This window comes from Alosa pseudoharengus, unplaced genomic scaffold (assembly GCF_046254945.1).
Source record: "Alosa pseudoharengus isolate Yale_2024_CS ecotype anadromous, Long Island Sound unplaced genomic scaffold, YU_APseudo_1.1 YU_APseudo_1.1_scf_15, whole genome shotgun sequence".
NCBI classification, from domain to species: Eukaryota; Metazoa; Chordata; class Actinopteri; order Clupeiformes; family Clupeidae; genus Alosa; species Alosa pseudoharengus.
This window is the reverse complement of record NW_027468620.1, coordinates 9232573-9253145: the sequence shown is the minus strand read 5'-3', so window position 1 is coordinate 9253145 and position 20573 is coordinate 9232573. Positions and strand designations below refer to the sequence as shown.

General features: G+C 40.2%; 3 protein-coding genes across 4 annotated transcripts; 2 read left to right on the top strand and 1 right to left on the bottom strand.

Moving 5' to 3' along the window:
• The first annotated feature begins 1258 nt into the window (after positions 1-1258).
• On the top strand, positions 1259-3319 carry LOC143124143 (glycine N-acyltransferase-like protein 3). 2 transcript variants are annotated; one of them, XM_076285478.1, is made up of 5 exons: positions 1259-1870; positions 2035-2145; positions 2271-2379; positions 2484-2613; positions 2908-3319. In XM_076285478.1, exons 1-5 carry the CDS (start codon positions 1796-1798, stop codon positions 3299-3301), a joined length of 819 nt encoding a protein of 272 aa, XP_076141593.1. In that variant the 5' UTR covers positions 1259-1795; the 3' UTR covers positions 3302-3319. The 2 variants fall into 2 exon arrangements, with proteins under 2 accessions (XP_076141593.1, XP_076141592.1); XM_076285477.1 differs by lacking the exon at positions 1259-1870 and having other exon boundaries at positions 2116-2379; positions 2484-2610.
• Positions 3320-3840: 521 nt separating this feature from the next.
• LOC143124142 (mitochondrial genome maintenance exonuclease 1-like) lies at positions 3841-5897 on the bottom strand. The gene is made up of 4 exons (XM_076285476.1): positions 4777-5897; positions 4473-4689; positions 4183-4315; positions 3841-4093 (listed from the first exon to the last, which is right to left on the bottom strand). The coding sequence occupies exons 1-4, from the start codon at positions 5303-5305 to the stop codon at positions 3965-3967; spliced, it is 1008 nt and encodes a 335-aa protein (XP_076141591.1). The 5' UTR covers positions 5306-5897; the 3' UTR covers positions 3841-3964.
• A 79-nt stretch (positions 5898-5976) lies between these two features.
• snx5 (sorting nexin 5) lies at positions 5977-15527 on the top strand. The gene is made up of 13 exons (XM_076285475.1): positions 5977-6177; positions 7613-7717; positions 8210-8320; positions 8647-8768; positions 8979-9102; positions 9602-9697; positions 10256-10361; positions 10458-10533; positions 10771-10810; positions 11176-11262; positions 13032-13191; positions 13349-13434; positions 13662-15527. Exons 1-13 carry the CDS (start codon positions 6142-6144, stop codon positions 13710-13712), a joined length of 1200 nt encoding a protein of 399 aa, XP_076141590.1. The 5' UTR covers positions 5977-6141; the 3' UTR covers positions 13713-15527.
• Positions 15528-20573: the final 5046 nt, after the last annotated feature.

The following is a 20573-nucleotide window of genomic DNA, read 5'->3' as shown; positions in this document are numbered from 1 at the left end:
CTTTTCAAAAGTGTGGGTTTGCATAACAGGGCAACCGATTACAGGGCTACTGGTTTCTCTGGCTTCAGCCATGCTAACATTTGGTAAGAAAATGATCTAAAAGTCCGTGATGCAATAGGCAAATTACATTAGTTTACTTACATGACTAAATTACACTACATCCATACCATCCATGTATCTTCACTGTGGTGTATCAGATTGTTCATATACCAGCAAAATTTGAGTGTTTCTCAAACGGTTAGAGGAGAACAGGAATTTCCATAAGCCTTATTACTCCATTAGATGGGGTGTGTATAAAACTTAAAACTGTTCATCTGTTTATGCTTACATTAAGTAAGAGTAAAAGATTGCTAATATTGAACACATTTTCATTAACAAAATGATATTGCACTTGAATGACAAATAAAAATCATGCTATTCAAATACAATACATGTAGGAGATTAAGATAGACTTTATCAAATGTTTTTACAAAGATATTTTGGACAATGTTAAATATAAACTAATGCCTTCTGTAGACTGTGTAATGTTCCTAGAAAGATTTCTGGTTTAAAATTCAGACATGAATGCAAACCAAACCGATCAATTATGAGTGATGGGGACTAGACCGCATATGTCGAGACCGAGTCTGTTGACTGAGGTCTGCACTGTGGCTGGGCCACTCTAAAATGTTGATATTGTTCTCTGTTAACCATATCTTGCCTTGTTTGGCTATATGTTTTGGATCATTGTGTGGTTTAATGGTCAAATGCCGCCTATTGTGGCAGGTGTCTCGGCACACTGCCTTACCTTTCCCTCCAGAATTTCAATGTAGCCTCCAAACAAGGCAAGAGAACAATATCAACATTTTAGAGTGTCAAAGCCAGAGTCCAGACCTCAATCAGTCAGTGAGTGAGTGATGGCAAATAATCGTTCCTGACTCAAAACCTGGATTGATCTTAAAAAGGTACAGTCTAGAATCATTGTGGAGACATGAAGAGGCTTGGTGGGTATAATAAGAAATATGTTGAGAGCTGTGAATGCAAATAAAGATGTTTCTATTGATTATTTAAAAAGGGTATGAATAATTTTGGACATGCAATTTTTCATAAAAATGTTTAAAAAAAGATGAAAACGCTTCTTTTTTTGATTCCATGTTTCTCTCACATTGTCTTGCAACCTTTTAGCATGTGACAGTGTCATTTTCAGTCAGAACAAACATATTGGTCAAGAGAAAAATCAACATTAAATCAATATTTGCCAGGAGTATGAATAATTTTGTTCTTGTTGCTTCTTATGTTGTTTCTGCATAGAATCCACGCAGCGCCTAGACGTAGCCTACACAGAGGACCTATGCCTCTGCGTCATAACTGTGGGCTCCTGACCGCCCCAGAAATGTAACGTCCGGGGTTCAGGGAGTGGATCGCTTCTTTTAGGCTTTTCAGAGACCTGCTGCTTGTTTTTACTCACGTGACCTGGCAACACTGATCAAGATCAGCATAGATCGGCGTGCTGCAAAAAAAGAGGGTAGTCCGGCCGCAGCTGATTGAAAAAATCGTTACAATTAAGTTAGCAATCAAACTGTCTCAACATCACCGCTTTGTAATTGAAAGAGGGAGGTGCTCCAGTTACATGAACTTTGAATCTTTTTGTTTTATGGTTTAGGCTACAGTTCAGTCTTCTTCATTTCATGCTCAGATTAAGTTCTGCGCGAACAATTCACGGGCCTATAACAATCAAAAACAATCATTGTGTTTTTGCAACCTAAGTTGGACGGCAGTTAAACTGATCGATCTTCTATTTGATTTCAAAGCAGTCATGGAGATACTGAACGAAGAACAACTCACGGCGATAGAAACGCTGCTACCGGACCTCTACCCCCAGTCTTTGCAAGTGAGTATAGTGCGCACGCGTACAGAATGCCTGATTATTTTTTTTATTAGGCATATTATTATTTTTAAAAAATGTCTCCTGTTTGCGTGTTAAAGTTGGCGCCATGTGGGAGTGTTAGCCCACTGTTAGATGCTGTCACTGAGTTAGCTTATTTATGTTCTCAGGTGTATGGTTACATTTTCCAAAAGAACAGAGTGAAATCTGACCATATGGATGTTCTTGTGGACCGCTGGCCTGATTTCAGAATAGTGCTCATCCGACCTCTGCGGGAGAAGGTCATAAAGTCTCAGAAATTCAGCATCTCCTGTCCGTAAATCCATTTAAGGGAGAATCTTACATCAATGAATCGACAATGCACAATTTCATGCACAATTATTACTTGCTTTGCTTGCATTTACAGAAGGAAGATTTATTCAAAGACATTTACGTGTTCTCCAAAGATGGGGAAATACTGAAGAAATTATTTCTTGAGACAGATATTATTGACTGGCAAAACTATCTTTGCCTAGGTATTCTTTTTTTTAAATATGTTGTTGCTAAATACATACCCATGTCAAACAAAAATCTCTGCACCTAATTATATGACTTACCAGCATTGTGATTAAAATTTTAGGTGTAGACCTGTGTTATGCAGAAATAATAGCAAGTATAGCCGTCACCAGAGGTGCAACTGGGATTAATGTAGCGGTGTGCCACATGCTAAGGCTGGAGGATCCCTCTCACCTTCCACAAGTAGACAGGTAGTTTGGGCTTCTGTATAATATAAATCCTAGGTTTTCAAATAATAAACTACAATAAAGCTGGATCTAGTGTTCATGTAATTAATCTTACTTAATCTTCTAATACACACATTTACTTATAAGGAACACACATTTGTTCAGCTATTTATGTTTTTTTATACGTGTTGATAATATGCAAGCCATTTTAACATTTGATATAAAATCAACCATCTCTTTACTAGACTATGATTTCAGTAAAGTGCTCAGCTTGCCTTCAGAATGCCTTTGTCCTAATCATGTCTCTTTTTACTTTTGTAGTTCAACAGTAGCAATATCTTCCCTTGAAGAGTCACATATATCTTTGGTTAATGAGACCTGGAAGTTTGGAGACAGAGAACACAGCCTAAGCTTTATCAAGAACATGATCTGCCATTTTCCCACCTGCTGCATTTTGGATGCCAATGGTCACCCAGTGGCCTGGATTCTTACATATGCGTATTGTGCCATGGGGATGCTGTACACACGTCCAGAACACAGACGAAAAGGCTATGCTAAGATCCTTATTAGTGCCATGTCAAAGAGACTCCACGCTCAGGGCTACCCTGTGTTTTGTTTCATTGAAGAAGAGAACCAGCTCTCTTATAGGCTTTTTACAAGTTTGGGTTTCAAAGAAGACCCCTCCTACAGAGCTGCCTGGTTTAATTTTAACTAGTTCTATTCACCTTTGGTTATGTAAGAGGAGAAAATTTGTTGGTATTAGGCAAATTGTGAAGAAATTACACAATCCTCAATCTAGTCCTTTGTTAAATGTAAATTACCATGCATTTTCAACAGCATTTTTTCTGTTGCTGTTATGCAACAGTTGTTCGTATAATCAGCAACATCAACAAGTGTTTCTCTGACAGTTAGGGCAGAATGCATTAAAAATGTACTGTGAATTCAGGCAAAAATTGCAATCTACTGAATGTTTACATTTGTTAACATAAATGTCGATCACATTTTTATTTGCTTTAGGAAAGTGAAACAAGGAATACAGATTTTGTGAGCTGTATCTACTCTGATTTACATGTGTACATGTGTGAATGCTAAAGAACTCACTGTATTCAACAACATAACTAGTCATGCTTGACTAGATCACTGAGGGATTTCTTGATTGTATTTTTATTATTATTATTATTGTATCACAAGTTGGATTCCTTATCCATTTGAGAGTACTTGAAGGAATCATCTTGAAACACTGACTTCTTTTAGATATTAAAACATTTATTTAGAAAAATAACTAAAACCATAGAACCAAGGTTTCATAATGTGCATGTCAGTCATACATAGTACAGATACTTGATATGAATGCAGGTGCATTTGAGGTATATGTTATTTACTTCTTATAAAGTTCAAGTCGAAGCAGCCATTTTTCCCAGTACTTTGTAACTTTTTCAAAGTCAAGAAAGTGGGGGTGAGCTGGTGAGCCGTCCTTGTAGGCCACCACAATCAGACCATTCTTTATCTGCATGGGGGGGGCAAAGAAATGTTGGAAGATATTTACATCCCAAAAGATGCATGTGGTTTCAGTAGAAATTGTAATCAGTACACCACCTGGTAACTATAGTTGTCGTCACTGTTCAAGGCTCCAACATATGCAGCAACCTGGATAGGATTGTCATACGTGTTGTGGAGAAAGGGCTTAGATTTCTCTGAAGTCTTCCAGTCAATTGCACAAAGTGTCCCTCTGTGAAGAAAATGTAAAGATTATGCAGCCTCTGCAAATATTATACAGAACTTTTGTGGATTTGTTAACCTTTGGTTAAGTAGAGAAAATGTTTACGCAAGTGGCACTAAATTAGGGACAGGCAGTAGGAGCAAAATATGTGCCAGCAAATACTCACCTGTAGCGAGCTACACAATCAACTATTCCCACATAATTCAAATGCTGGTGTTGTACTGCACTCTCAATGGCTCTAACTTCATTGATATCCTCAAGGACGTGTTGGATACTTTCCAAGTACCCCGTTGTGTCTTCAGTGCATTCAGGTTCTTCGCTTTCAGAAGGAGCAAGTGCATTCTCAAGTGCAGAATGAAATAACTTTCCTTGTTTGAAAAGGTCTGAAAAACAGAGGATTACAAAAAAGCGTTTCACAACACATAATTGTGATGGTTTTGTGATGGTAACATTTCAGATTAAGAACTTACTTGAGGTGTATGCCTTGAAGCCTTCCTCTCCCAGCTCTGCAATCATTTTCCTTTTCCATCTCTCCAGGTAAAACAACTGCTCCGGGGACATGGTCTGTTGGAGAATGCGAGTGACACTGGGCATACCAGATCTTTCTGGCCCTTTTGGAAGTGACCACCGAGCAGGATTCCCATGGTCATATTCTGCAGAAAGCATCGTTTTTTCTGCTTTTAAAAGAGGGTAAACGTTTTTCGGCACAAGAGGCATGTGTTTGTGAAAAGATGATTTGACGACTGGACCATACAGTTTGTTGTCCTCGTCCTCAAGCGACTCTGGAGTTTGGGAGCTGACCCTTGATGAGACAACTGCCTTAACAAGGGAAGAGTAGCGCTCTGTATCAACCATTCCATATTGACTCTGTTTTTTTCGAGATGTCCATACGCAAGACGTTGAGAAACACGACTCAACAAATACAGTGTTGCAGTGTTTCAACAGGCCATAAACAATCCTCTTGGATTTTGTACGAGGAATGAACATCCCAATCGGCATAGTTCACTTATGGGTGATGTCCACCGTGATTGTTCTGGTATCACGCGCGAACTTAGCCTAATCTCGGCGCATGCTGAATATGTCAGCTAATAAAATATATCCATAAACTACTGCGTCCACCATTTAAATCTTGGAGATTTTGGATAAACTATTAGCGGTACAAGATAAAAGTTATGATCTACACACCTCATAAACAGCCATTCTCTTCATGCGTGTTTCAGAGAAAGGGGTCCGGACGGGCAGTTCACTTCCTCCTATAATCTTTTCTCTGTTCCATGGTTTTAATCTTTTAGAATGTAGCTATTTGGGATATATTCATTATGTTTCTGATATTATTTTGACATTTAGACAAACATGATCACATTTCTCTACTGAGTCCTAAAAGATTGAAGAAAAAAGTCTTTCGTTTGTGTTTAATCTTGCAATGTTTCTTTACTTTTCTCATAGATAACACCAATTCCAAAATGAACAATATTTCGTAGGCTACAGAATAATACATGATACATGTTGGTAGAAATCATGCATTACCAGTAAGATGCGAGGAGGATGAGGATTTTTACAAACATATCCAGTCCGTCAGTTAATATCACTTCCTCGTGGGAGGTGACAATTACGGCTTGACTGACATTCCTGTAGTGTAATCATATGGGCTTTGACAGGCTTCTGTCCAATCGAAGTTAGCCGTGGACAGCGTCTGCCTAGGACAAATGAGTGAAAATTAGGCCGACGGATAGGTTGATAGGGATGAAAACGTAGGAGCTGGTGAATGGCCAGTGGAATTGTAAAATTTGTATCTGAAACCTTTTGAGGAAGTACCCTAGGCGAACTTTTTCACCATGACATCAACTACAGAAGAAAATGATAAAGAGAAGGTAACTTACCAACCAACGTGAAACTGACTTGTTGAAATTACATATTGCTTAGTTTTGTAACCCCTTTAACTCAAATTTGGGTTATGGATCTGGCAAGCTAGCCCAACAACGCTAGCTAGCACAGCTAATCGGTTGGTGTAACGTTAGATCTGACGGCAATGCTACATTTGTTAGCGAGATGACCAGCTAGCTTGCTAATTTATTATTTGGTGATTACTTAGCTTCTAGTTATTGTCAACAATTCAGCAGTATCAAGGGCGTTAATGACAACACCTGTTGTGCTTATTACCTCATCAGGTAGCCTGCATAAATTCATGTCAAACTGTTTTATTTCTTTTGATGCCGATTTTAAAGTAACGGAATCAGTCAGAGGTCGTCCTGACATAGTAACTTATTATCTAGCTCATATTAATAATACAACGGTTACATTTACAGTATTAATAGTAACGTTAACGTTTTTTCATGGTAAACATGTTTTGCAAGCTGCTGATATCCCTGCACTTCACTGGGACCCAATGCTAAGAGATGCTGGCTAAATCTGCAGTGAATATGACAGCTCAATCATGCAGGTCACTGTTTTAATGACCCCCTAACTTTACAGTATACAACGTTATGGGCATATGCACTGACATTACTTTGCTATCATACAGGCAGCGTTGAGGAGCTGTGCTATTACGTTTAGTAATTTAGTTGTTGTTCATAATGAACTCTTCAGTCATGAATGGAAAGTGTCATTGGAAAGTTACTGTAAATGAGTAAATATCAATCTGAAGATTCAACAGTTAGCTATTTTAATCTGAGTAAATGCAATACCTTCCCTGGGGATTTGTAGTTGGAAATCTGTTTCACGGGAACTTGTGATTCAGCTGACATTGCAGTGTTGTTGCCTCATAGTATAAACTGAGAAGATAAATGGTCTGTAATGGGAGACAAAATGGCCTTTCATTTGAATTATCTCCAAGACATGGTGGCGCTTGATGTAGGCTATTTGGAGTGAACGTTTAAGAAAAATCAAATTAACAAGTGAAGTAGAGGGAGACAACTGGAGCTGGCATACCATTTAGCCATGGTCTGGCTGAGACATCTGGAATTTATGAAATAAAGCTAAGTCTCGGGTATGCCGGCCTCGGTCAAGTCCAGTAAGTCATTCTAAATTCTTTCAAACTGTTTCCTGCACACAGCCCTTTGGATAGTCGGTCCCGTCTCAGTAACAAAGTGGAGAGAAAAACCTACTTTAGCAGGGCAGAGAGATCCAAACTGAGAATTAGGCCTATAGTAGACAATATTCTGAACATTACCGATGCAATTAATATGTGACTTCATGTGCTGGTGGTTAGTCTCTTTAATCCAGATCAGATGACCTGATGAGCTTCCTGTGTGTCTGCACCAAAGGAAGTAAAAGGGGGGTACCAAACCTATTTCTTTTCTTTTCTAGCTCCGGTCTGTGTCAGTGGACCTGAACCATGATTCCTCCCTTCTCATTGACATTCCGGATGCTCTCTGTGAACGAGATAAGGTCAAGTTCACTGTCCACACCAAGGTACAGTTGAGCTAGTAACTCAAAGGGAACATTGGCTACAGTGTATTTGGCTGTGTGATTGTGACGAAAAACATTTAGAGAGACACATGGAGTCTTGTGTGTGTCTCACTCAGGTGGAGGTTTGAGGCTTTAGTATATACATTTGGAGACTCTTTATTGTAATCAGAGGTTCTGCAGGGTTTTAACAATCTTTAAAATCTAAAATTGAATGATATGAATTTTGAGCCAACTAGAATTACACTCCCACTAGATTTTGTGGTGCCACTCAGCAATTGATGAACCAATATTTAAGAACAATATGTCAGTTTGTATGTGCCGACTACTCACACAACTAGCCGATTGAATGTTGCACTCCTAATTGTATTTGTGTCAGATCAGTGTCTGATGGTTAAGACATTGGATCGACACAAACATACCATAGACCCATAAGTCGTTGTTTTTTTAATTGACTATGATTCTGTGTGTGACTGGTGTGCTTATCTTGTACCGTAGACCACGCTCAGTTCTTTTCAGAAGCCGGATTTCTCTGTGTCGCGCCAGCATGAGGACTTCATATGGCTTCATGACACATTGGTTGAGACAGAGGATTATGCTGGTCTTATTGTAAGTCTCAGATCGGGATACAGTAAAATACCCAATGTGGACACTGCTTGTAACCAACTGAAAATGTGACACCAGACTTGATGTGCATACTTTCTTTTTAAAGTTTATTTTATTATTTCAGTGCTTAAGGTTTCTAGTTTGTGATGTAATGTCAGCACACACAACAGCAACGTGTCTTATCATAACAGCACAGTAGGCTGCACAGCTTGTTACAGCCCATATGAAGCCTTCAAGGTTTACATTAATAAATCCTTTAAAAGTGTTCATGTAAACTGTGCTGTTTTGTTTAGCAGTGTGGAAATGTTATCTGTTTTCTGTCTCCGTAGATCCCTCCTGCGCCCCCAAAGCCAGACTTTGAGAGTCCAAGAGAGAAGATGCATAAGCTGGGGGAGGGGGAGGCCACTATGACCAAGGAGGAGTACACAAAGATGAAACAGGAGCTTGAGGCGTACGTTAAAAACAGTAGAGCACACGTCATGTATTAAAAATGTTCAACATTCAGTAGCTTGAGCACTGCTATTTTAAAACATAGAGCTTGTTGCTAGCATGTGTGTATTTAGAAAGTGTAACTTTTGTAGAATAATATCACAGCTACTACATTATCCCTGATATATTTCAGTTAGAATTTTTTTGATTGACATCTGTGTTCCCTTGCCAGAGAGTACCTTGCTGTGTTTAAGAAGACCGTTCAGGTGCATGAAGTCTTCCTGCAGAGGCTTTCCTCCCACCCAGTCTTCAGCAAGGACAGAAACTTCCAGATCTTCCTGGAGTACGACCAGGATGTGAGTATCAAGTTGAAATGCTCCCTCGGCCAGGAAATGCAGAGTAGGCACATGCTCTCCGAAGCTGACTTCCTGAGCGGTGATCTGCTGGGCTAGCAGGCTGTGGGGCAATAGAAGGGGGCATTAGGAAAGGTGAGGAAGTTTCAGTGGGGCAGGGATGCGGCTTGGACTTCCTTTTAAAGGGAATAAGGGGACACAGAAGAGGACAAAGACCTACAATGACCTCATCCTGCTGAGTTCAGCTCAAATAGTCGTTGACAACCATTAAAATAAAAAACGACCTGTCAGCCCTTTCGGCATGTGGACGTGACTTTCCGTCCCTGTGAAATCGACTGATAAAACATTTCCAAAACATTGAACTATATATACGCACAGCTGTTTTGATTCAGCGCTTAAAATGGAGCAAAAGCCAAATCTGGAGTGTGGTATCAGCTTGCGCCATGACTGTCTGGTTTGGTTGTAACCCTTTTCTTCTTCTTCTTCTTGATTGGGCCTGCAGCTCAGTGTGAGGAGAAAAAATGCAAAGGAAATGTTTGGTGGTTTCTTCAAGAACATGGTGAAGACTGCCGATGAAGTCATCATATCAGGGATTAAGGTCCGTCTGTCTTTGTGTGTGTGTGTGTGTGTTTGTGTGTGTGTGTGAGTGTGTTTGTGTGTGTGTGTGAGAGAGTGAGTTGGTGTGTGTGAGAGAGTGAGTTGGTGTGTGTGTGTGAGTGAGTTGGTGTGTGTTGGTGTGTGTGTGTGAGTGAGTTGGTGTGTGTGTGTGAGTGAGTTGGTGTGTTTGTGTGAGTGAGTTGGTGTGTGTGAGAGAGTGAGTTGGTGTGTGTGAGAGAGTGAGTTGGTGTGTGTGAGTGAGTTGGTGTGTGAGTTGGTGTGTGTGTGTGAGTGAGTTGGTGTGTGTGAGTGAGTTGGTGTGTGTGAGTGAGTTGGTGTGTGTGTGTGTGTGTGTGAGTGAGTTGGTGTGTGTGTGTGTGTGTGAGTGAGTTGGTGTGTGTGAGTGAGTTGGTGTGTATGTGTGGTGCGTAGGAGTGTATTTGTGGTGCGTAGGAGTATGTTTTGATGCTCACTTATGGTAGCGTTTAAGATAACAGGCTTTTTAAGGTCTGAGGAGGACACTTGGCCTTGGACTCATTGTATCTCTTTGATGTTTCAGGAAGTTGACGAGTTCTTTGAGCAGGAGAAAACTTTCCTGCTTGATTATTATAGCAAGATCAAGGATGCCACTGCCAAGGCGGAAAAAATGACACGCTCTCATAAAAGTAAGACCTGACTCAAAAATAAACCAGACTTCACACGGTCTTGAAAGCGTCTTCTGCTGTGAGGAGTAAATGCGCTGTTCTCCTCTATTCTTTCAGATGTTGCTGACGACTACATTCACGTCTCTGCGACTTTGAACAGCATGTGCGCAGAAGACAACACCCCTCTGAAAAAGTTAGTGCAATGTCGCCTGGCAAACATACAAGAATTTTTATTCAGGCAGTTTTATGATCACATTCCTTTTGCAAAAGGAGTGAAAATGTGCTAAGATTAGAAACCACAATCTAATAACGTGTTTGAAACTTAAAATAGACCGAAGGCACACCATGTTCAGTTGAGCTGATCGTTATGTGTGTGTGAAAACAGCTGTGTGTGTGTGTGTGTGAACACAGCTGTTGTGTGCTCTTGCAGGCATCTGGAGAAGTTTTCGGACCTGTTGGAGAAGCTAAGGGTAATGTCTGTCCCCCTTGGGCATGTGTTGATGTCTTTGTGATATTCTAATCATGTATGTCCAGATGCATCTCAAAAAATGTAAATATCGTGGAATAGTCCAGTGCCCTGCCTATACTCAGGAAGCTGTTGTTGGTGTTGACCTAATTAGACGATTAGAGCTCTTCTCAGGTCGACATTTCTGTATTATCAATTCTTTATTCTAATAGCTTGAGATGCTGGATTTTTGATTTCCATGAGTTGTAAAGCAATAATAATCAAGATTAAAACAAACAAGGCTTGAGATATTTCACTTTATGTGTAATGAATCTAGATTTTGTGTTGTCAAGCTTGTCTGTGTTTAATGTGCATCTTGTGCATTGGTAGAAAGTGGAGGGCAGAGTTGCTTCGGACCAGGAGCTGAAGCTCACCGAGCTGCTGAGGTATTATCTGAGGGACATCCAGGCTGCCAAGGTGGGTTAGATTTCCACTGCTGATGTGTTTCATTAATGTAATTGAGCATTTTTCTATCTTGTGTACAGTACTCGGCTCCGTAAAATTTGAAATGACCAGTGGGCTGGACATTCTTGTTGCAGATGCTGTTTTTTCCATGTCAAACCAAAGACTTATTACCCTGGTTTCATTTGTTTTTAAAATGCTTCCAGGGGAATCCGATCACAAGTGGTTAGTTCTAAATGCAAGTAAATACAACAACTAAATGCTCAGACCACTTGCCGAGTTGCTCTGTGTTGTATTTGACTACATCTTTTGTAGTGTAAACACTAATGCATTCTGATGCGTCCCAGACTATGGGCGTTGTAATGAATGTGACGTTAGCAATAGCGGAATCTCAACCCAAGTGGTCAGCAACATCTCTGGCTGTACACCTTGAATACACATGTAAACCGTGAAGTGTTTCGGCTGGCCACTTATGATCGGATCATCCAAGACTAAAAACAAATATAAAATGGGCCTTTAAAGACGTTAAAGTGCTTTGGTCAAAACCAGAGCAGGAACAAGAGCAGTCAAGATTGAAATTCAGTAGTGTCCATATCAAATTATCAATAAGAGTCGTTGGTTGGGTTTCCATCAACTTTTTAATGTGACTTTAAAATGTGTTTAGAAAAAGGCATTTGAAATTTGCATAAAATCTTTTAAGTAGAATAATAAATCAATCTCAGAGTTCCTACGCAGTATGGAAAACCTGAAAAAGTATGGAATTTGATGTTGGTAATTTCCAGGTCTGGATAAATGGAAAAAAGAAACAAGGGTTTGGAGAAATATTTGTGTTTCCAGACTATTGCATTTGCAGTACTAATCACTTCACTCAGGTCATAATGAACCATTCCTACTGTTGTGTAGCTTAACTGTCAGTCCCCATCGTCAAGATACAACTATGAAACAACTAAGATACAACTAAAAATGACCAAGCTAAATGGACGAATATTAAGTGTAATTTTTTAATTCACTTCAGTTGTCCATACCTTTGTTTTCACCGAGTTATCCCAAACCAGAAGTGGCCGCAATGTCGAGAATATGGTCAGAAAAATCTAACAAGAAGTTTTGAAATTTGAGTATGGAAAAAGTATGGAGTTTTGAAATGGAAAATGTGTAGGAACCCTGCAATCTACAAGTAGGGAGTGGATTGGGGTATGCTGATGGAAACAGATTTGTTTGCATAAATTCACATTTATTGCAGTTTAAGTTAGCTTGATAAACCTTACATTTTAGTCCCACAGCTGTTCACAGTTCTTCCCTGGATTAGGAGAGTGTCCATTTTGATTTGCATTCCACAGCTGATGGAATTAATGTGCACAACTTGTGTTTTCATGAACTGAATCTCCATGAATGTTATAATATGAATGAGTTGGTTGGAAACAGCTATTGAGGTCCCCAGCGAATTATGAAACTATGTACTAGACCTGGAATAGATAGACGGGTAGTTTGATATTACATCGTTTTTTATAGCAGTTTAAGGGTGTCAGATGTCATTGTATGTCATCTATCCACAGCATTAAACAAGAAATTAATTCTGTACACTGAAAAACATGACTTGCATCAATTCTAAGCTCAGGACTTAAGACTGCCCATGCTCAGTCTTTTGTCTGTCTGTCTATATCTATGTATTTGTCTATCTGTCTGTGTATATATCTGTCCGTCTGTCTATCCTAATCTAATCTAATTTAAACTCACACACCATGTCATAACTGTTTTTTTCACCCTGCTGTTGACCTTTTCCACAGGACCTGTTGTACAGACGTGCGCGAGCCCTGGCCGACTATGAGAACTCCAACAAGGCCCTGGACAAGGCGCGGCTGAAAGGCAAAGACATCGCCCAGGCCGAGGAGCACCAGCAGCAGTGCCTGAAGAAGTTTGACAAGCTCTCGGAATCGTGCAAAAAAGGTTGGTGTGTGCGTGTGCGTGTGCGCCTGTGTGTCCGTCCGTGTCCTCCACATTTCCTGGAGACGGTATGAGCGCATCGTTTTCATTTCAGAAAGCTATTGGAGGTGAGGTAAAGGTGGGCACAGAATGAAAATAAATAAATACAAAATATTTTCAGAGCTGACGAGCTTCAAGGGCAGGAGGGTGGTGGCCTTCCGGAAGAACCTGATTGAGATGGCCGAGCTGGAGATAAAGCACGCCAAGGTCAGTACCCACAGACTGCTACTGAGGAGGATGATGTGTTTACAGTTAGTTACAGTAGTCATGTAGTCATGAGAGCTTTCTTTCTTTCTTTCTTTCTTTCTCTCTCTGTCAGTCTGTCTGTCTGTCTGTCTCTATCTGTGTTTATTATGTGCTTTGTTTATAAGTGGATGGGATTTTGAAGGAATGAAGGTATTTCAGGTCTCTCTCTCTCTCTCTTCTCCCAACAGAATAGCGTGTCTCTTCTTCAGGGCTGCATTGACATGCTCAACAGCAACTGATCATTGGGCTTTGGTCACCTAACTTGACCAACCTTGTTTAGAAGGGAACCTGGACCATTTTTTGCCCTGAAAGGGTTAAAAAAGAAACCACTTTGGCGACCTGCACAAGAGCAGCCGACGTGGCTGCCTGGTTGTTTACAGACCCACTTTCCCCTCCTATTGCCCCCCCCCCCCCCCCCCGCCTCCATTTCGTCTGACTTGTTTGGGGCATCTCTCTGTGCACGATTGTGCATGGGATTGAAAATGACCTTAGAGAACCTGATAGCAACTATTTTCCTTTTCCTTCTTTCAGTTGCGTAATGGCCCTCATTTAAGCTGTCCTTCTCAAATGCCTTAATTTGTTGGCATGTTTATGCATTTTATGTGTGTGGAATGTTTTTTTGTTTGTTGTTTTTTTTTTGTCTAAAACCTCTTGCTTATCTAAGCTCGCACAGTGCGAGTCTAAGAGTTTGCAGAGACCACCTGCCAAACAATTCACCGTCAGCACTTCGCTGCAGACCACTGAACTTGAACAAGTCTGAAGTTGTTTTTTAATGCAGTGCATTTGCTGTTTTTCATGCCTTTTCCTGGGTGAAATTTTTCTCCATGACTAGATAAAGTGTTATCGAGAGACAGCTAGTCAGCCGCTGCTGTTTCAAAGAATATAATACGCCTGAAGAAGTAAAACAGTCCTTTTATAACTGTAACAGCACTATTGTAGAAGGGGTGAGAGGGATGCTCTGACATTCGTGCCTAAGAATAAGGTTTTCTTGTCCTCTCTGTTAGAGTGTGATTGCAGCTGCGTTAGGCCTAACCATGCTAAAAATTATCGTTGAAAACCCATCCATCACACACAAACAGAAGATCTGGAATTCTATGTCACCACAGGAATGCTGACCTGGAATTATGGTCTCAGTCCTTCTCGTTGCCTCCTCAAGCGTGAGGCCAAGTCCCTCCCTTCCTCACTAGTCCACGGCTATTCCTGAGATCTCGCTGTAGTTTTTGTCCCAAAGGCAGCGGCCTGCTAAAAGCATCTCTCTTTCAGGAAGATGATTGGCCCCAGTCAGCCACAGATGGTTTTCCAGTGTGTGTGTGTGTGTGTGTGTGTGTGTGTGTGTGTAATCATGCAGAGTCAGCCCCCCCCTCCTCCCTCTCCCCCCTCTCTGTTTTTCCGTCCTACTACCCCAGTCTCGGCACACAGGCATGAAAAAAGTAAGCCAGCCATGCTTTCACAAGTCCAGCAGAGAACACACTCTCTTTTTCAGCTGCCCTGTGCTTCTAACAACATGGGTTGGTCAACCATGGCAGGTGCCGGTGTACTCTTAAGAAGTGAAGACGGTGATGACGGTGTGACCTCTGAACCCAACCCTTACACGCACTTACATGCTTTTTATACACCTACTAATTATGTTCTGCTAGCCCCTTGTGGTATAATGTGTTTACCCTTTTGCTTGTCATTGTAACGCTATACTTAACTTTCTTTTTACCAGACTAAAAGTAAGATTTAAGCTTTTTGCTTTGTTTTATTTGTATTGTTACTGATGCAAACATTGGTCTTGCAGAAGACTAATGGCTTGAATATGTCAATAGAGGACCAAAAGAGTTTATATTGTGATATGATAGATTTTTGGAGGACAAAAAAAGCAATTTATACACAAACCACTGAAGCAATAATGCAATCATGGCCAGGTCTAGTAGCTGGAAAAAAAAAAGATTTTTGATAATTGAATGTATTTGTAATGGAATGCAAATATCTTTTCACATGGGCTTCTCCCTTTTCTAAGAGAAACCCAGCGAAAATTGCAATAATTACATTAAAAGATTCCTACTGCCTCATTGTGGTGTTTGCTCTCTAACTTTTAGTACTGTTTAGTCATTCCAACCACATTTCCATGTTCAACATGTAATGCATTGTGCCCAATGATAGATCCCATTTTCCAGGTCTTTTCGGTTAGACTATTTGGTTTTCATTACTTGGTGTAGCACAGTGGCATTGGGGTGCATGTCTGTGTGTGTGTAAGATGGCAAGGTATTTTCAACCAAGGTTTTGCTTTCACTTAAGTAAAATTAAGTAGGCCTATGGTTGTTGTTTTTTAAAGGGATAGTTCCTTCTAATGTTATGGTGTTCACTTAATGAAACAGAAGGTGGCAGTGCCCAACGTCGAACAGCTGAGCTTGGTGACGTGGATTTTCCCCATGCTGCTCTGTCCCACATTATGACGCCAGCAGCATGCAAAGAATTCTTGTGTGGGTGGGTGTACAGGCAAGGCATTTGGATTTGGACTTCAGCTTACTGAGCTCGAAAGCTCATCTGACCCAAGCCCAAGCTTATTCTGTGTTTGTAAAACGTACGGGTCTACGAATTCAGCATTTTCTCATGGAATCACTTAATCAGTAATCGACAGTCTGTTTGCCACTTTGCTTTACATTCCAGACAGTTTAATCAATCTGGGATCACTTATTTATTTTAAGATATAGTCTTAATATTTTGTCATAAAAATGTTATCCCTTATGTATAGTGGATCTGCTCTACCTACTGTACATGGAAATCTGTATCAGGCCTTTTTGTTTATGCAACATGTTGCAGCTGTGCACAGTGCAGTAACACACCGCATTCCTCTCCTGGCCTTGAAGGTCTTTTGCTGAAACACAGATCATTTGCCTGTGCTCATGCTGGAAAGAGATGGTTGCCATGGAGAGCAGAAAATCCTTGTATTGCTTGGAAGAGGATAAAACTGTCTGCTCCGCACCGTAGTACTGATACTTTTCAACAGCCTGTGGTGTTTATTTGCAACAGATCCAACTTTTTCCTCCATGGGAGTATTCTTTTGCTTTTTCATCCACTTAAAAAAAAAAAAAAAAACTTAATTTTACCCCTTATAGATGCCTTACTTTTGACCTTAAAACCATTCTATATTGAAGTAGTTTTTAAGTAAAAATATGCATAGATTAAAGTTGATTAAGGAGAAGCCTATTGAATTTACCCCTTACCTTTTCATTTTCCCCTTAATTTTCTCCCTTAATCAAGGAATCCCTGAATTAACACCTTAAAATAAAATTAAGATATAGGCCTACTTCAATTGTCTTTAATTACCCCCTTAATTACAACAAATAAAGGGAACCCCTGACTTGACACCTTAAATATAAGATTAAGGAATTTTACATCACACCTTATAATGGAATAAATAAGGGCCTGTTTTACAAATTAAGGACCATTTAATATAAATTGAGTGGTTTTGGTATGTTTTTAGGGATAATTTCAGTAAGATTTGTAGTTTAGTAGTGATAGTGATCATTTCAGCTGGTCTGACCTGTTTCATTACCTTCCCTCGTGATCCTTTTCATGAGGCCATGTGTGTGTGTTGTGTGTACACGTATGTGTCTGTTAAAAGCATTAGATGTCATTACTACTAACACATACTGGATGTACCCGGCTACACTAGGTGAGCTGACAGGAAACTCCAGGGGGATTGCCATCAATTAGACATATGCCTCTCCAGGTTGGTTTGGACACAGGTTCCCGAGAAGTATTCAGCTGTCTCAGAATGCAGTCCCTTGCCCAAATTAAGTCACTTTAAAGCCCTGATGAGCAAAGAAATTATAATAACACAGCTGTTAAAGTGTACCAAGAATGACTATGTCTCAAGTCCATCCATAGGCTGCAGATACAAAAAGTAAGAGAGACAAGTTATTATTTACTCAGCAGTTCAGTGCTGAAACACAAGAAAATATCTCTGACAGATTCTTACTAGTCAAGTGTACTGACAACTCTTGATGCTGAATGCAAAAGAAGGTGATGCAAATTATTCTTATTTTTCCCCCCTGAAAGTTTCAGACTCAGGATATGATTCAACCACGTCCCTCTCAGAACCATGCTATTTCAATAGTAACTGTGTGTGTATGTGTAGTGTGTTTGTGTGTGGTGTGTGTATGTGCAGAGACTTGAGACCAGAACAAACATTACTGACGTGGGCAGTGTAAATATATCAGACCTCTACTTTGGGGATAACATCAAGTTTTCACTCAACTCTTCCCGCAATAGGCCTACAGTCTCTATCATTGTCAGACTCCATATTTCCTTTCCAGAAAATGTAGTGTGTTGTGACATTATAGCAGAAACACTCTCATATCACATAATAACCTCCTATCTCAGCCACGACTTGCGCAAGTTCCATACTTCCGTACTTCCATACTAGGCTGAAACCAGTATTTAGGTGTAACCCAAACCTTAAATCTATGTGTAAAGGAATGGTCTAGATTTTTTGCATTCTAATATCCACTTGCAGTAACTTTAAACTGCTAATTTCAGTCTCCTTAGATTTAAAACAGGTTACATTTACAATGAACGATAACCATGAAAAACACACAATTGAATCGTATTGTATATAAAATTCCCTTTTGTTAAAATACCAGCAAAGCACTGCAATTAATGTACTACATCAGACACGTTTTTCTTTGTGTTCTAAGACAGTAAAGGTATGTCACATGTCACCAGTTACATTCTTCTTTAAGAAATATTCTCTTTATGGCCTGTGAAAGGCATCAGTCATTGTGAGTTTTATTGACTTTTGCAGGTTTCAATATGTCAGTATTAACAAATCATGACACATGCAGAACCGGGAAGCGTCAAGGACAATAATCTCCAAGGCTGTGATCCAGAACTTCATTGCCATGGTAAAAGGGCAAGCAACCAGTCAACTATTAACCATGCAGAAAAACAACACGCATACGACAAACAAACCCCACTGGTGCATAATGGAACAAACATGCAGATAAACCTAATCTCATTCACATTCCCCTCAGTTTTGTCTCAGAAAGGAGCCTAAGTCCTCTACGTTGAGCTCAGAGCCCACAAATAACTTCCAGTTCAAGTTCAAAGAGTTTTGTACCATTCCCAACAGGATCCTGTATGACACAGGATATGCTAACGGCACTGTTGGTTTGAGTCAAATGATTAGTCGCAGAAAGTACACTACACAAATCTGCTACTCCTAACACATGGTTCATAGCTGCACATTTTCCACTATATAAGCTCAGTCATGGTGGTTGCTTGGTGTCAAAAGCACAGTTAGTCATGATGATTTTAGCCAGCTATTTCCTGTATGCAGTGTGGGATGGGAAACATAAAGCAAATGAAGGTCTACATTTAGAGTCCATTGCACACAGAAAGTGTGTTTAGAAGGTTTAGGATTGGACTACACCTTAAACTGTCAATTAGATATGCGTCATGCACTTGAGTGCAGCTGTTCAAACAATCGAAACTGCAAAATGAAACTAAGGAAATGAAAATAAGTGTGCCAGGGTTGCATAAATGTTTGAGATAGAGCCAGTGAAGGCCATGCATGTATGTATGGTTCATTGATTAGAAATCCTCTCATGTCCATGCACCATGACACCACTCACCCGGCAACTTGATGTCTGTGTCTGTTATCCTGAACACTTAAATATTTTCTACTGCATGAACATTTTAGTTTGCTTAATGACTCAGAAGCTAAAATGGCCAGAGCCTAAATAGAAAGCAACTGTTGGTTGTGCAAATTGTAGAATTCTTCAAATACAATACATCTTATCTTAAAATCATTGTGGGTTTTGGAGTGTTCCCTCTGTACTTCAGGAAGTTGTAGGGTGAATTAAAGTCTGATAAGTCACTGATCTCATGGTGACAGCACAGTGCAGGTTAGGGTGTCCTGCCATCTCATACCCTGTTGCAGAGGCACTCACCTCACACCCTGGCCTGGGCTACAGTGGTTTATTATTTAGATGATATAGACATTACTTCATTTTTAATATGTTGTGTTTACTTGACAAATAACTGGCCTCTTGCTGAAATGATCACTTTAAATATAAAGGTGACAGATTTATAGTTCACTGCTTACTTAAAGTGTCCTGGTGGACGTCAACAGAAATGTTCTTTTGGAGCCCAAGGAAAGAGACTCTCTATCTGCCAAGGTAAACCGGCGCGGAGCTGAATGGCGGATGGGCCAGAACAGAGGTCAGCGGTAAACACTCGGTGGTCCGCTCCACAGTGAGTCACAAGGTTAGGCCAGAAAATGGGAAAACAGAAATCGGGGAGAGGCAGGGAGGGAGAGCCGGTGGGTGAAACAGAGTAGGGAAAAAGTCAACAGAGCTATGGTGGGTGTCCTGCTGTAACCTCTCCGCTGAACATCACCACCAATGTGTGACAAAGAGGGGACAGACCGAACTGTGGGGATGGACAAGTGGCTGTAAGTAATACAACACGCCACTAAGTACAAACCAAATATTTTTTTTATAGTAATGGGGCTCTAGTAGCTGGTCAGTAGTTTAAAAAAATGCTCTGCATAGCTATAGCAAATCTCCATCTGAGCCTCTTAAAATGGCTAATTCAATCATTTCCTGTCATGTTAGAGTTGCTGTTTATCCTGGAGCTGGATCAAAGGGAGATATTAGAATGGGGCAGAGGAAACAGCCATAATTCAGACCATTCATGGTTGAGTTTTTACTGTTGAAGTGTATGACAGATCATCATAGCATAAATGACATTACATTTTGCTTTGTGTCTTTGCATCAAACTGTCCCAAAGCAAGATTCCACAAGATTGTCACAAAGTTGCAGTGTTATTATCAATGCTGGTGTGTATTAAAGCTGCATGTGTATTGTAATGATACAATGTGAGAAGTCACCTGTAGGCCTATAGGAGACTCATGACTTTCCATTCAGCATAAGACTGATGTTTCCTTGGTGTAAGCACAACAATACTGTACAAGTCAAAAAAATTGTAAGCTAAAAATAGATCGGAGCTTATTGTTCTCAAAGCAGGTCTGGCATAAGTGATGCCGGTGCTCAGATCCATTCCTTAGTGACCTGAGAAAGATTACGTAGAATTGACGTCATTACTCCATC

What these genes read in the sequence shown, in the direction of transcription:
- LOC143124143 (XM_076285478.1), top strand. Translation starts at nt 1,796, where the DNA reads ATGGAGATACTGAACGAAGAACAACTCACGGCGATAGAAACGCTGCTA. An exon ending in GCAAAACTATCTTTGCCTAG is followed by an intron (nt 2,380 to 2,483) that starts GTATTCTTTTTT and finishes TTAAAATTTTAG; the next exon opens with GTGTAGACCTGTGTTATGCA. An exon ending in CTTCCACAAGTAGACAGGTA is followed by an intron (nt 2,614 to 2,907) that starts GTTTGGGCTTCT and finishes TTACTTTTGTAG; the next exon opens with TTCAACAGTAGCAATATCTT.
- LOC143124142 (XM_076285476.1), bottom strand. Translation starts at nt 5,305, where the DNA reads ATGCCGATTGGGATGTTCATTCCTCGTACAAAATCCAAGAGGATTGTT. An exon ending in GATTGTGTAGCTCGCTACAG is followed by an intron (nt 4,316 to 4,472) that starts GTGAGTATTTGC and finishes TTTTCTTCACAG; the next exon opens with AGGGACACTTTGTGCAATTG. An exon ending in ACGACAACTATAGTTACCAG is followed by an intron (nt 4,094 to 4,182) that starts GTGGTGTACTGA and finishes CCCCCCATGCAG; the next exon opens with ATAAAGAATGGTCTGATTGT.
- snx5 (XM_076285475.1), top strand. Translation starts at nt 6,142, where the DNA reads ATGACATCAACTACAGAAGAAAATGATAAAGAGAAG. An exon ending in AATGACACGCTCTCATAAAA is followed by an intron (nt 10,362 to 10,457) that starts GTAAGACCTGAC and finishes CTATTCTTTCAG; the next exon opens with ATGTTGCTGACGACTACATT. An exon ending in GACAACACCCCTCTGAAAAA is followed by an intron (nt 10,534 to 10,770) that starts GTTAGTGCAATG and finishes GTGCTCTTGCAG; the next exon opens with GCATCTGGAGAAGTTTTCGG.